At 44.5% G+C, this 15,525-nt stretch overlaps 1 protein-coding gene across 1 annotated transcript; it reads right to left on the reverse strand.

Moving 5' to 3' along the window:
* Positions 1-8,483: 8,483 nt before the first annotated feature.
* On the reverse strand, positions 8,484-14,687 carry GPR55 (G protein-coupled receptor 55). The gene is made up of 3 exons (XM_048955294.1): positions 13,994-14,687; positions 12,750-12,961; positions 8,484-11,157 (listed from the first exon to the last, which is right to left on the reverse strand). Exon 3 carries the CDS (start codon positions 11,148-11,150, stop codon positions 10,230-10,232), a length of 921 nt encoding a protein of 306 aa, XP_048811251.1. The 5' UTR covers positions 11,151-11,157; positions 12,750-12,961; positions 13,994-14,687; the 3' UTR covers positions 8,484-10,229.
* Between the last annotated feature and the right edge of the window lie 838 nt (positions 14,688-15,525).

Raw genomic sequence — 15,525 nt, forward strand, 5'->3', positions numbered from 1 at the left:
CCAGACTGTGCCGTGCTGCTGGAGGAGCTTCTGGGGGGACTGGGAGGGTCTGGGCGCTGCTGAGCCTCCTGGCAAGAAGGAAACCCAGACTGATGTTTCATGTTGTTCTCATGTCATGCAGCAGTCATTTCACTAGCCCCAGTTCTCACCATATTCTCCACCCCCAGATGTAAACAGACCTTAACTCTCCCAGCTCACAGAATGAGAAGGAAGGTGACTCAGTCCCATACCTTCCAGTATACAGAAAAAAGCAGCTTTTTCTCACTGCTGAGGGAAATCTGGGGCAAGTTCCATGAATAGTCTGAGCTGTGGCTTTCTAGCAAGTGTCAAACCCAGAAAGCCCCATTGCCAGGCTGCTCTGTGAATGAGCAGTGCTGGTGGAAAGAGACCAGCTCCCTGTGGCTGCCTGCCCTGGTCTGCTGGCCCAGGCACAGCAAGGTGCACCCACTGCTCCCAACAGCCTGTGGGGAGGGCAGCATCCTGCCTGTCTGCTGCTGCTGCCTGAGACTGAGCTGTGACTTTGTTCCAGCTGGCTGAAATAGCTGGCAGCTTTGACCTTGCTAGATGATGTCTGCACTTACATCTTAGGGCCAGTCTTTGAGTTTCTGAGTTCTTGCTATAATTAAAAAATGGGAAAAAGTGCTCGGCCTTGTTGACAGCCACTCTTTAAGCAATCAAACAAAACCCACAAAGCCAACAGGAACAAACCCCCACAATTGTTTTTAAAAGACTTGAGGAATGACAGCAGGTGGAAATCCATTTGGAAGCCCTGCCACCTCCTGCCAGTGTAACACTGGTATTGGGGTAGTTGCAGAGCTCGCTGAAGGTCATGGGCATGCTCTGCACCTTTCAGTCAAACAAATTTGCCAGTTGTGCCTTTTTCAGCAATGCTTAAAAAAACAAGAATCCAAAGAACAGGCTGCTGCTGCTGAGCCCCTTGGGTGGGTGCAAACTCTGAAAATGGTTGAGGTTGGCATAGTATCAGCCACACTGAGCTCTCATTCCTCTTAAAATACTTCTGTTCTTGGAACTGAAAAGCGTTCCACCCACCTGTGGGTGGATTGGATGCAAACAGAGTGGAAGGGTTATCTGGTCACAGCTCTCGATTTATACAGGGGTCAAATAAGAGGCAGCACACAGCAGAAAGCCAACAGGCAGCAGCTTGAAAGCAGGAGTCAAAATTAATCATGGCTGCATGACCAGGGGTATTTCAAGGACAGAAAACTGAAGGAAGAGCTCGCTGAAGGAAAGGAAATGGCTCCTTGCTATTTCCTACCTGCTGGGTGCTGGGAGACAGAATGCAGTGTACGTTCTTTAAAAGTGTGTGTGTGTGAGTATATATATGCTTATATATACACACATAACCGAACTAGACTGAAATCTGTGAGTGACGGCTCTCAAAGCATTTGTTTGTGCTCTAAGTGAGTAATGGTGTAAGACAGAACAGCCACTTGCTTTTAGCATGAGCGTGGAGAGGGAACATGTGCTGGTTCTCGCATGCTGTCAGCATCAGTGTCTGACTGATGTGATGTCTGACTGCAGCGCTGCCTTCGGTCCCTGTGTGTGCCCACAAAACTGCAGTCAAATTGGCTTTTACACAGCTCAGCCAACACTAAGTTTGAGAGTGCTGTAATAAATAAGAAATGGTCCAGGAGAACCAGCCAAACTGAATTACCAGCACTGAAACTAAAAAAGAAACAAAAGGAGAAAGAAAGAAGTGAAGGGTTTGCTGTACAAACCAGGCAAATATGATTTAGCTTCGTTCAGAAAAGTCTGTAACTCCACATGAGTCATGCTGCCTACTTTTCGGAAAAAGATTTAATTCTCAGGATGTCTGTGCATTTCTGTTACCTGCTACAGAAACCTAAAGGGAAATAGGTCTGAAGGTGTTAACGCTTTATTGAGCTTAGTGTTACATAAAACAACACACAACAAACCACACTTGCCGTAGTTTGGTTTTGGCATTTTAGCCTATCCTTTACCTCCCACTGTTTCAAAGAATTCATGCCACACATGGTTGACTTTGCAGCGTGGTCTAGCTCTGTAGGTTAGAAGTGGAGAGCTGAAGGTCTACACGGTTCTCTCTGCAGCCAGAGCTGTAATGTGCTGGGCATGCTTCAGCATGATAGAATCCTAGCATCGTTTGAGTTGGAAGGAACCTTGAAAGGCCATCTGGTCCAACTCTCCTGCAGTAAACAGGAACGCTGATCAGGGTGCTCAAATGTGGTGCAGCAGAAAAGGGGAGATAATTTTGAAAGAAATCCTTGCAGTTATTTTGATGGTTTTAATGCTGTTTCGGTATTTCTTTTCAACTGCCATAGGAACTTTACTTCTAGAAAGTGAGTCTTGCTTTCATGGGGCTGGAGTTCTTTGCTTTTGGAAAAGACATGGTGTGGGAGGAGAGAAAAGCCCGTGCTCTGCAAAAGGTTCCAAGTGCAGAGATAGCCTGAGGTGTCAGGATCTGTATGTATCACACACATTTATACAATTCCAAGAAATACTGGGAACAGTTCCCCAGCCAATGTAATCCTGGGCAAAGGGGAGAATGACTGTAGTGCAAAGTTAGGTTATTTGGAAACAAACAAATCAATGGTTTGAGAAAAGCACCAAAATTTTCACTTTCTCCAACAAGATCAGGCATCAGTAGATTTAATATAGATCCTTATAACTGCCTGTTTGAGCTCTTCTCAGCCTACAAGCAGAGTTGTACACGGCCTCCTTTTCAGGGCTCAGCATCTGCTGTAATTCTGGGGCATCAGAGATGCTTCGTAAGTAGCAGTACGGTTTCATCTGCAGGATACAGATGTGCAGGTCTCTCACAGAGGCAGTGTACCTCTGAGATGTGATTCGGGAGCCAGGTGTCCTATAAGCCTTCTGTCCTTGGGCAGGAGAGACTGGAGTTTGTTGAGGGCAATCCAGATGTTAACCATTTCAATTGCTCACTTGAGATGCCGGAAGCTCTTCACTGATGGCGGAGTGAGCTTCAGCAGTTCCTTGGCATTTCAGTCAGGAAATACAGCTGCTGGGAGGACCACTGGTGAATCAGATGGTGATGCTGAGCCCTGGCAGTGCTGCAGAAAGCAGAAATTAACCTTAGTTTCATTTCAGAACATTGTGCAAAAGATAAAATAGCTGTATATGTTTTTACACGTCTCATGTGACTGGACCACATACAGCCTTTTTCTGTTCTCCCTCCTGCCTTCGACTGGACGTTCTCACGTGTTTTCTTCAAAGCTGTGCTTTTTCTCTTTGATCTTGTGTGATCTTAACATGGCAATCATGAGTGTGAATGCGGTCGTTTGCGGTTTCTAGAACAGCAACATGGTTTTACCCATGCACTAACAAAGTAAATGCGGCCTTTCTCAGAATGGAGATTAATTGCGGAACAAGGTCCTTCACTTGCATACAAGTGCACTTTACCAGGGTTTGGGAAATTTGACAAAAGCAGCAGTGGACCAAGGCTCCAAAACTGAACACAAAGGAGAAGTTTTCCCATCGTGTTTTTTTTAGCATTGAAATCTGCTTATTCACAAGGCTGTTGCACTTCACCAAGTACAGGAGAAAGCAGGTCATTTTGCAAACCTTTCCTAAACCTCCTGGCTTACAAGCAGCATCATGCCCTCTGTGCATCAGGTGGGTACAGGACCAGCAGTATGCCATGAGGCAGCGCCTGTTGGCAGGATGGGAGCTCTTGTCCTGCAGATCTCTCTCACCCTATGGGCAGCTCTGGGGCTGGGGCCCAAAACAGTGCCTCAGGAGTGCTTGAAGAAGTGGTGAGCTGGAGCGAGAGGAAGCACATGGCAGGACGTGGTTGCTCCCAAACACCTGCTTGTTGAGTGAACTTTGAGACTTGCCGCAAAGTCTGCAAATGTGCCCAGTCTCCCCACGGTGCTGCCACCGAAGTAAAAAAGTAAGCACACAGTTTTCCGTGTAGGTGGTGTATAAAGCAACAGATCACGATGCAGAGGAAGTGCCACATGCTGGGGGAGGCTTTTTGCAGTTTGGCAGGTGGCATAACTTAGTGTGGGTGGTACTCTGCTGCCTGGCCTGGCTGTGTGCAGTCCTCAGTGGCAAGCCCTCATCCTGGGACTGGGTGCTTGGAAGAGCAGTGACACTTATGGCCTGTTAGCAAGGCAGAAAATGGCAGTGATTTAATAATACTAAATAAAAAAATCCATGGTTCTTGCATCCATTTTGCTCTGGTGATCCCTGTGTCATGCAGTATATTGCAGTTGCTGGCATTTCTTTTTATTTGATAGATATTTAAAAGTGAAATGCGCAAGAGCAGATTTTCAGCCAGGGTCCAAGACAACGAGTCATACAGCTCTGGGCATGGTTTGACATGGGTTTGGGCTGCTCAGCCCCTGCCCACTGCCTCACCGCACTGCTTCCCGTGCAGCCGGCGCTGCTGCGAGCACTGTGTGCTGTGGGGTGACATTCTGACTTCCTCAGATGAAAGACACCTTCAACTATTCTTTGTCTGATGATGCGTGCTTCACTGCAGTCACTTGCTTTAATCTACGTGTCGGCCAGATGTTAAAAAGGTAATTGGAAGGTTGAGAAAGACCTCTAAGATCCCCAAGTCCAACCCCACCCCACCGTGCCCACTGCCCCCATCCCTCAGTGCCACATCTCCACAGCTCTGAACACCTCCAGAGATGGTGACCCCACCTCCACAACTGGTGCAGCTGTGCCAGTGCCTCACTGCTCTTTCTGAGGAGAATTTTTTCCTAATATCTGATATCCTGGCCCCACAGCCTACAGTTTTGCTGCTTTCTGAAGCAGTCATTGCAGCTGCAGAAGCACAGCCTATGCACGGCTGGCTCAGGCCCATCCCTGCAGCAGGACTGTAGGCAGCTCCTTCCCCTGGCAGGCTGCAGCAGACAAAGCTTGCCACTATGATTGCCACCGTGCACTGCATGCTGCTGCATCCCCTGTTCCTCTTCCTCTGGGTCTTCCTTCCTCTCGCAGACAGCAGGCTGGTGGCTGAGGGAAGCAGCAGCTTCCCCTTGGGGTGGCTGAGCTCTTGTCTTCATTCCCTGCATTTTGGCAGTGCGGGGAGTGCAGACAGAGCAAAATGTATTATGTGTGTGTGGGGGGGTTTGTCTCTGTGTTTCTCTACAAGCCTAGCAAGCATGGTGATTTGAAATTCAGCCCATCCTTAGTGTTGTGTAAAGGCAAAGGCGGGCACATTTCTCATCGGTTTGTTTGGGGTAGGCATGTTTCTACCCCTCTTCGTAGTGACAGTTCCTCCTGGGAAAGCCAAATTCCCTTTTGGTGTGTGGTGGCCGAGGTCCCATCATGCTTAAAGTGCTGCTATTTGTGGCTCTGCTGCTGAGCTCCAGGCACTGCCAGTGAGCTGGGGGGAAGAGAGCATGGGGCACAGGGCTGCTGATCTCCCTGCCCTGTGTTGTCTCATGGGCCTCCCAAAGCACACTGCCACTCTGCAGCCCTTTCCTCACCTTTGGCTGAAAGGATGGAGGCCCGAGCCTTGTAGGAAGGAGTTAGTCTGGAGTGGAAGATGTTCAGAAAGCGAGGGGGAGAGGAAACCTTCAAAACCATTTTGATGAGAGAGGGAAAAAGTCTTTGAGAACACCATAGCATTGATTCCTCTTTCGTTCACTTGCGTGCGTGTAGGACAAGTTTAGTTGTGGTGGGATGTATGTTTTGGACAGGCTAAAATGTGTTGCTGATGCCCAAGTGAAGTATCGCTTAGAGCAGCATACTGAAATGTGAGGTTGAGGAAGGATATCTCTGAAGATCAGTTTTGGTCTTCAAACTGGTTTCAACTTTGCGTTACGATCTGCAGGCTGCTTCAGGCTTGGGGTGGCTGCTCTTCTTCTCAGATCTCTGAACGCTTGAAATTGTTTGATGTGATAAGCTGCTAGTGTGATATTTATTTAAGAATATGAGTTTTCATTTAAGCTCTGTCTGTTTTATGCTTTTTTCAGCTGGTGTTTTTCATTAGAATGAAATGATGTTGGCCTGTAGGGCACGTGCCTGCTTTGCCCATAGTGAGTCAGCACTGCCTGTGCTTTGCTCTGGGCTTGGATCCTGCCTCAGCTGCCTTCTGCTTGCAAATCATGCAATAGTTTTTTTTGAAGGCTATAAGAGGCAATTTTCCAACTAGCCCATATGCTTTCTATTAAACCAGTTATTTCAAAGGGATTTGCAGGGCAATAGTGGTTTTTTAAAAGTTCAGCATAATATACATAGTCAGTGGAGTGGCACTGGTATAAAGTTTTGCTCTCACGTAGGACTGGGAAATTTCAGATGAGACAATCCATCGGGGAAGAACAAGATCTAGAAAGTCTGGGGAAAACCCTGTGCACAGGTTTTATCTTTTTTCTGTTTTCTTTTTCTTTTGGCTGAACCACTGTCATGTTTGATAGTCTTTCAATTGCTGTATGAGTCTACCCACTGCAGCCTGGGAATCACATTCACTGCTGAACAGATGCTAGCTAGTTGTAGAGCGTTGGTGGAGTCACGTACCATTGATAAAAATGCCCCACGGGGCAGTCAGCACTCTCTTGTGTTGTGGAGGCCTGGCCCAGCCAGAGAAGATGATGGAAGGGCCCCAGGTCCAAAAGCAGCACTGCTGCAGGCTGCTATCGGCTGCTGAAGGAGGCATCTTGGATGGGTTCTGCAGGATGGAGACACAACTGTCTTTCCTGTAGCTCTGAAATACAGGTAAGAGCTGACGATCAGTCTGAGAGTCACATGTGAAAGGGGAAGAAAACACAGTGTTGGAATCGTGGGCTTTTTTATTGCATGGTACTAAGAAGCTTGTAAAAACAGCACTTGGAGTAGATGTTCTGGGTGGGCTGTGAGACATGAGGGAAATAATAATTGTTTCTGAAAAGAAGAAAGCATCGTGTGTTTAGCCAGTAGAGTGACGTATGTACGTTAGCTGGACATGCAGGCTTCTTTGTAGTAGCTGATTTATTCTTCTTTGATACTCCATTTCTGAGTAAGTCCTTCCAAAGGAATAAGCTAATCCATATGAAATATAGACTGCTAATGGCCGTTTTTGATTAGCACTTTTTCTTTCTACTAGGACAATGCTTCTTTTAGCATACGGTACCTGTGAGTCCCTGGGAGAAGAGCTGGGCGTATGAGGGATCCACATTCATTGTCATTTGTCTCTGAATTAGAAATAACAGCGAGAAAGAAAAAAATCTCTGCTATTGTGAAGTCTGAAAATTGAAGTGGTGAAGTCGTGTACTTAGTCAGGAAAGCTTTTGTTGTTGTTTTTGAAATGTCAAATGCTTTTCAGTTTTATTCATCATCAAAAGTATTCTGTGCAATCTCGAGTTGCTCGGGGTTTTTGATTGCTGTTCTCACTGGTTTAAAAATACAACCGACTGGAGATTCTCCAGAGCTAACAGTAAATTGGGCAGAGGAGGCTGCATGTAAAATTCTGATCTGAAAAGTAATATAATTTCAGCTGGAGGTCAAGGATGTAATTCAGAGATATTATTTAAATTTAAGATCATCTTGAAAAGCAGTGAATTGAAAGTGAGATCTTCTTACTGAAAATGTATGCTCTTCTGTGCTAGAAGGTTTGACTACTGTAGTAGACCTGTAAAGCCAGCACAGCTGGGTTCTCTTCCTTCTTCCTCTTCCTTCAGAAGTGTCAAGTATACTCAGACAGGTCCTCTCATTTACAAGCAAAATGTAGTCAAATTGAGTTATATACAGTATCACTTTGGGCCTACAGAGAAGTGGCACTGTGGTGATAAGGAGGACAATAGCTCAACGTGTCGTCTAGATTCTATTCTCTGAGTTTGCTGTGATGCATGGCATGAGCAGGCTGAGTCTATGTGGTGGCTACCATCGCTTCCATTCTTACAGATGATTTTCATAAACAGATCTCTGTTTCTTTCACTGAGCAACTGCCTTCTCACAGCAGGTATTCCTCCAACACAAGATCAGATCAATTCTGTTATATATCTGACTACATGTTGGAAACAACCATGAGTGATTGTCACACAGCTTCTCTGGGCAATCCCTTCCAGTGTTGCATAGCTCTCTTGTGGAGAAGAGGGCAGTTCCCCCTGGAAGGGTACTGTCAATGATTTATGGAGAGATTTTCCTCAGAAATTTATTATCTAAACTTCTGGGTGTGATCATCTTTCCTGTTTTTACTTTTTTTCCCTGTTTATTTGTGGTAATTCGGTTGTTCTTTGATACCATAGCTGTAAACATGAAGTACTTTCTGGAAAGCAAAATCTCCAGCTAAGTCGAGCTGTTTTAAGGAGAAAATGAGTTGGGAACGCTTGGATTTTGTGTTGAGGGGTATGGTTTAGTGAGAACTATTGGTGATAGGTGGATGGTTGGGCCGGATGATCTCGTAGTTCTTTTCCAACCTTGGTATTTCTGTGATTCTGGGATGAAATAGAGAGATGAGGATTGTACGTGACTGTCAGACTGGGGAATTAAAGCATATTTTCAAATCATACATTTCACACATACAGTTTATTTTCTAGAACATGTTCTTTCCAAAACACACATTTCATATGCAAAGTAATGCAAAAAGTACAAGAAAGAAAGGCTATCTCATACTGAAAAGGATGCAGGTTTCTGAATGATCGAGGCAGTAGCAAGTAATGTTTTGCAGACCTCCTGTTTTGTAAAACTTCTCTTTCAGCATAACAGCAGATAATGGCAAAGGTGATGAAAAAGCCTCTGTTTGTCTCTGAGCTCCTCTCATGACTCAGCTGTGGCAGCATCTAGTATTAATGAGCTGTAAAGCACTCTTACATTAGGTCCACTATGAGACATGTACAGCTGCCCACTTGTGCAATCAGTCATTTATTTAGAAATCAATGGACTGAAAATTCTATTTTCGAAACTAGCCCTGTGTCTTTTTTTCTTTCCTTCAAATAGAAGCCAATTTCTTTTCCCGTTTTAAATAGAAGGAGTATCTGCCCCAGAACAAAGACCTGGTTGCCACCAATTTAAAGCAATTTTATGGCTGTTTTTTAAAGGCACAGAAATGGATTTCTTGATGTGAAGGTGCTTCTGGGTAAGAGCATAAACCGTAACAATATAATGGTACAAGGAATAGAAGGCTTACATTGCAGTAAGGAAGCCTTTAGTTTCAACTCAGGGCTGAATGTACAAACAGCCCAAGGGCAGTGACATACCAGAAGAGCTGGCACGGAGTGATTAAGGCACGTCCAGAGACATTTTGTGAAATGGAAAGTCCAGCCAGGAGGACTCCTCTGAGGAATGAGTTTGAGGGAGCTGATCCAGTGTTTCGTCTGGGAGCCTGGAGTATATCAGACAAGTGCTCCCAAACTGCATTTCATGCTTGTGATGTAGTACTTACTTCCATACGTTCTTCTTCCCCAAGAAAGAATGAGAAGACAGGCAGAAAACTTTCATACATCTATCTTGTTATATCTTAGAATGATTACCTATGCTTTGTATGTACAGCCTTTCACTAAATGCAGTATTTGAAGGGGTTGTTTTTAATGTGCAAAAGCTGTTTTAAAGTTGCAGGATAAAACCATGCTGGTTCCTGAGCCACAATTATCAGAAAGGTTCGTTGTTTGTTGCTGTTACCCAAGATGGGGTGTTGTATAAAGAGATGTTGTCATGTACTGGGCAGCCTGGTCCTCTGTGGAACAGCCCTGGCTGGTGTGTGATGGTTTATAATGCTTATGGGAGGGCCAGCTGAGATTTTGGAGCAAATAAGCTCCAACAGAAACCTTCTGCAGGGTTTCCACAAGGAAAGAGCAGAGCCAGACTTTTGGCCAGACACTTTCCTATATCTCTCAGTTACCTTCTAAGTTAACAAGAAGGTGTTGAAGTTATTTCTGGGTTTGACTGGCCCAAAGCAACAAGTTTCTGATCACATTAGTGAAAGGAAAACCACTGTGGCGATGGCAAAGGCTGATTTTAATTGGCAATCCAGTGACCTCGGTAGTTTTCCTCTGACAAGTCTTTCAGGTTTAATAGATTGCATCAAGGTTAATGCTTCTTTCGGCATCACTGATATTTTCATAATGCTGGTTCTTTTTTCCCCATATTCTTCCCCTTTGATCTCAAAAAAGAAGACATGTTCACATTCGTGAGAAAAATATTGTCCTTCTCCCTCCTGTGCCCTTCCTGCAACGGCCAAGCTGGCCTTACTGCCATGTTGGGAATAATGCTATCAGTGTTCCACCTGCAGGGCAAGCGGCAGCCAAGGAAGAGGCATTCTTCTACTGCAAAAGGCCCTGTCATGTGGCACAAGGCTTAAAGACAGGGCATCGTTGAATAATTTTTTTCAGGTGTGTTTTCTCACGGAATTCTTTGGCAGCAAAGTAATAGAAGATGGCATCCAGGCAGCAGTTGAGGTTGGCTAGTATCATTGACACCTGGATGAAGAGGCTGATGGTTTGTTTCAGGCGGCAGTCCACTATCACCTGCTGTCTTACCAGGCACTGTAGGCAGATGGCAAGATGGACAGGTGTGAAACATACCAAAAAGACAACAAGGTTGATGATAATGACTCGTAAGGAATCTTCTACTTTCTCTTTGGCTCTGTTTTTATGATTCAGAAGAATCCAGATGTTTTGTGCAGAGCAGAAAACCATCACTGAGAGTGGAATCAGAAATCCAAAGATCTCCACGGAAACGATGAGAGGGACACTCCAGGCCTCAACTGACATGTTGTGAAAACATTTTAAAGAATCTTTCTTTTGAAATGCATATATTGGGCTGCTGCAAAGCCAAGCTACTGCCCAGATGAAACAGCAAATCAAGATTGCCCACCTGGGGGATTGGTTAGCTCGACCTTCAAATGGATGCTTTAAGCAGATGTATCTATCAACAGTAATGCAAACAATGATGAAGATGCTGCCATAGGTATTGACGAAGTACAGTGACTGTATAAAGGCACATAGGAGTCCGGGTGCTTCTGCAATAGAGTAGTGCAGCTTAAGTGGGAGGGAGAGAAGCAGCAGAACGTCTGCAAGTGCCAGGTTGATCATATAGACTGAGGTTTTGGTTTGTTTCTTCCAAAAGCAGCAGAATACTGAGAGGGCCAGGGTGTTGAGAACCAAGCCAAGAATGAAGGTGGGGATGGAGATCCCAAAACGGAGGGTCTCGGCTAATCTGTCGATGCTTGTAAAGTTGCATTCTCCACTGATGTTGGTCATCTCTCCCCTAAAGCACAGAGAGAACAGGAAAAGGATCAGTCTAGCCTATCTGTCAAAGGAAATGAAAGTAAACACGATTTAGGCAAAAGTAGAAGTTTTAGGCCAAATCTGCCCTCAGATTTTAAATAAAAGAAAAACTGAAAACATGATAACCTAAATGAGGCCTTGGCAGATCATGCCAGATCGTTAACTTCATTGATGAAGTATCTGCTTTTTCAGATAAGGCAAAGGCTGAAGGTCGAAGACACTTGCACTAGAAACTGTGATTGAACTGCACTAGAAATAACTAAATACCACTAGATATACTTGAGATTTGAGCAAGAGCTGGTAAGTAGGTGAGGAAATGTTTACAGGAAAGCTGGTAAGGCCTGCAGACAGGCTGAATGAAGGTCAACAGGGAGGTGCACAAAGTCACCCATCCCAGTCCTTAGCAGGTTCACCTGGCCACAGATTGCTAGAATGGATGCAACCCGCAAGGAGGTGCTGTTGGCCACGGGGCAAGATCTGGCTGGCATCTCCAGAGGACTGAGCAACTTTCCTCTGAATTTAGGAAATGCAAAAGGAAGTCTGACTGTTATCAGTGGATTTATCTGTCGGAAATGAGAACAAAAAGAAAACCTTGGTTTGTTAGTCAGACTGAGATTGAGTCAGTCTCTTTGAGCTAGCAAGGTGAGGCAGCTGCTTATAAAGTCATGTGATTGTGGTGCATGGTAAGTGAGAGAATGCCACAAGAGCTGGGGATGCACCAGTGCCAGATGTGCCAGGGAGTCATGGGCAGAAGCTGCTGATGCCTGGGCCAGGACAGGTAAGAGAAGATGGGGGTGTTGTGTTGTTGTGTGAGCATGTGTGTCCTGTGACCAGGAGCACCCATTTAGCTGGGGAGAGATCAGCTGGCATGAAACATTTTGGGGGAGCAACAACAGCTGTTAATCTAGCACTAGATAAATATCAGAAAATTGCTTGTGGCATCCCTTAGAAGTATGAGCTTTGATTCTGTTACCGCATTTCTGTATCCCCAAGTGCTTTTTCTTCAGAATTCATCGTCACAAAATTACAGACAGCATTGCTCCTGAAAATAGCTTCAGGAAGGTGTTAGCCTGCCTTTAAAGCCATTGTTTCAGGTGTTCACTTCCAGTGACTGATTCTTAAAAACCTGAAGCTTTTGATCCCATAGCCCACCTCACATTCAAATTTCACATCTCGAGCAGCCTGCAGGAATTGTTTGCAAACTGTCTGCATGGAGCAACGTTTGCCCAAAGTTACCCAAAGACTCCTTTCCATTGACAAATAAGCTCAGTCATCTGATAAGCCTCATCTTTATCACAGAGTCCAAACAATTAACAAAAATACTGAAGCTGAAAGATACGGAACTGAATACATCTTTCTCTTCTGACAGATAGAGGAGTTCCTCAGTGAGCCGATCACTCATAAGTTTCGTACAATAATATTTCCTTCATTTGGTTATGAGAATCTCTTTAGAGACTGTGCCCAAAGCTGCTCCCCCCACGCCCAGTCAGGGTTGGCTGACGGTGACAAAAGAAAGTCAAATTACTTCCATTTCAATGATTCTCAGACAAACGTGTGTGGGTTGATACTTACTGCTGAGATGTCGTCTGGGTGCTCACAACAGATTCTCCAGCGGGTGACTCCAGTCCAAAAACTGAAGCCAGGCTTAGTGATTTACCATTTCCCAACTCCTCTTCCACCTTCTTAAGAGACAGGTAGCGTGTTTTCTCTTCTGAAGAGAATTTTCTCTGCCCTCTAAGAGCGTCCTGAAGAAATTGCCTGCAGCCCCAGGATTGCTTCAGCTTCTGGAAGTCAAAGGGTAATGTCAGAGCCTGGACTTAGCACCTCCCAAGGCAGACTGCATGAGCTGGAGCAGACCTAGTGCTGTCACTGCTCTGCTTGTTCTTAATTCTTCCTACTGAGTGAGGATTTTCCACTTCCTATGTACTATGCAAGTATTAATGGCTTACCAATGAGCAGAAGCTGGTGGTTAAGCTAACAGCAAATGTAATGACCGAGGAGCACCAAGGTTTTATAGTACTAGCTTTCCTCTTTTTTTTTTTCTTTTTGCAATACAATAGGGTGCATGAATGGTTTTCATTTTGTAGCTCAGATTTGAGCTCATTTGGCTCTAGCTGGGATTCCCACAAGTCTGTATGTCAGCACAGACTGGGGATGATGAAGTAAGGGCATAGTAATGCAGGAAAGCTTCATTCATAGGAAAGTCTTCATCATTGAATCTATGACTTACTCTAAGTGTAGGTGTAGCTTTAATAAGGAAATGTTAATCAGATGACAGAACAAAGCAAGCCAATCGTTCTCGATCTAGCTATAATATAGAAGAGGAATGAGGGAAATTCAGCTTACTGCTTCAGCAGGGACTTTTACAGCACTTACCATAATTACCAGTTGATAATTACAAACCATGTAATGTTTTTGCTATGAAGCAGTCTTTGATTGTATCTGTTTTCTAGATCATTATTTGTGTTATTCTCTCATAGATACTCAAGATAACAGAAAGATGGCTTAGTGCAATAAGAAGTCGTAAGTCCACATCTGCTACATATTTCATCTGGATAAAATCTGAATAATCTCTTACCACTTTATACTAAACATTTTGATTGCAATGCAATATATCTATCCTTATCTCTGAAAATAAAAATCTTTTCATTCTCTAAGACAAACCACACTATATAGTTCATTAATTTTTTATCCTTATAAGCAATAATTATCAGACAAGCCTAAAAACAATACTCTGCACTCAATGCTAGTGTTTAATTGCTACAAAAAATAAAAAAATAATTTTAAAAAAACAATTAAAAGACAAATTATTTTACCTGAATCTTAGCAAGAAGTTCAGCAGGATTGCTTCAGTCCAGGTTGTTCTACAGAACACGAGAGCATTTGCTTAAAGACCATGCTCTGCCAGTACTCTTACTAAATAACCACATCCTTCTTTCCTTCTCACTCTTTTTTTTTTTCTCCCCTATTTCAAAGGGCTCTGCACTGTGCTTTGTGTTTCTTTATATAGATGAGTGAAGGTGAGAGAGTGTAAAGGCTTGAATCCTCAGCTGTTTCCAGCAAGTAGTTGGCGTGGGGAGAGCAGTTTGCCCCTGGAGCCAGGCCTGGCTTTGGGCTGGCCTTCAGTTGGCACGAAGCAGCCAAGAGCTGTTGCAGGTATGTGGTGGCTACCCCCAAACTGCAGATTGTTCATTGTGCTGAAGGGGAGATGGACAAGTAGAAAGTTGTAGGAGAGACAGTCATAGAAAGAGGGCTTTTCCCCCCAGTTCTGTCCAATTTGCATGCTGGAAATCAGCGGTTCTGCACTCAGCTGCTTCTGAAAGATTTAGCTACTTACGTGTGTGCAGCTGTTAAACTATTTAAAGCCAATTCAGGTGTTTGGTTCGTGGCTGGAAGGCAGCAAACAAATGCTTGTTGGCAGGAGGAGCGAGGTGTAGGGAGCTTAGCCTGGTCGATCCATGTGAGTCACACAGTAGCCAGGACACGCTCTCAAAATGTGCTGTCCCTCAAACTCCCAAGACACACAAAGCTTTCAGAGATTCTTCATCATTAGCACTTTCCTAACGGAGTGTGAAGGTCTTCCTCTGCTTTGGGAGCTGTCATTTAATGTACAGCATTTGGAAAGGTAATTGTGCTTAGGAAGAGTGAAACAGCAGAAAAATGGGAGTGTCAATCCATTGCCATCTTCAGGAGCTAACAGACAGGGGTGTCATGCTGAGGAGAACTCAGAGCTGTTGGTCTCAGACCCTAGTTGGCTGTGGTCTGGAGGGAGTGCTGTCAGGTGGTCATGTTTGCACCAAGTGACATAATACACGGGAGAGAAAACGTAAGCGCTGATCGATGACATAGTGATGTTCTCTTAAATAATAGCTGTACCCTCACACAACAGAGCTGTAAGAAGAAAAAGCCCTAAATACAGTGTCATAGAAATAAGTAAGTAAATAAATAAACATATATAATATATACATGTGTGTGTGAAATTTGGCACTTCATGTATGATGCCGACCTGTGCGACCTGCTGTAGGGAACCTGCTTTGGCAGGGGGGTTGGACACGATGATCCCTGGAGGTCCCTTCCAACCCCTACAACTCTGTGAGTAGAAGCAGTCTGCCTCTGGACCTCCTTTGGTTGGAGTGTGAAACTCACCTGCTGGTGCCAGGAACCACTGCTGTGTGTTGTGGTAACTGCTGGCTGCTCATTTACCTTACACATTGCAATGCTCCACTGAGGTAGCAAACTTAGGAAAAAAGAAAAAGAAAAAAAAAAGTAGCTCTAAATAGCTCTAAGTGACATTTTTCACATTGCCACCTGCTTTTTGGAGGTAATTTAATCTTTATAGAGAAGTTGT

The sequence above is a fragment of the Lagopus muta genome, chromosome 9 (assembly GCF_023343835.1).
Source record: "Lagopus muta isolate bLagMut1 chromosome 9, bLagMut1 primary, whole genome shotgun sequence".
Lineage (NCBI taxonomy): Eukaryota > Metazoa > Chordata > Aves > Galliformes > Phasianidae > Lagopus > Lagopus muta.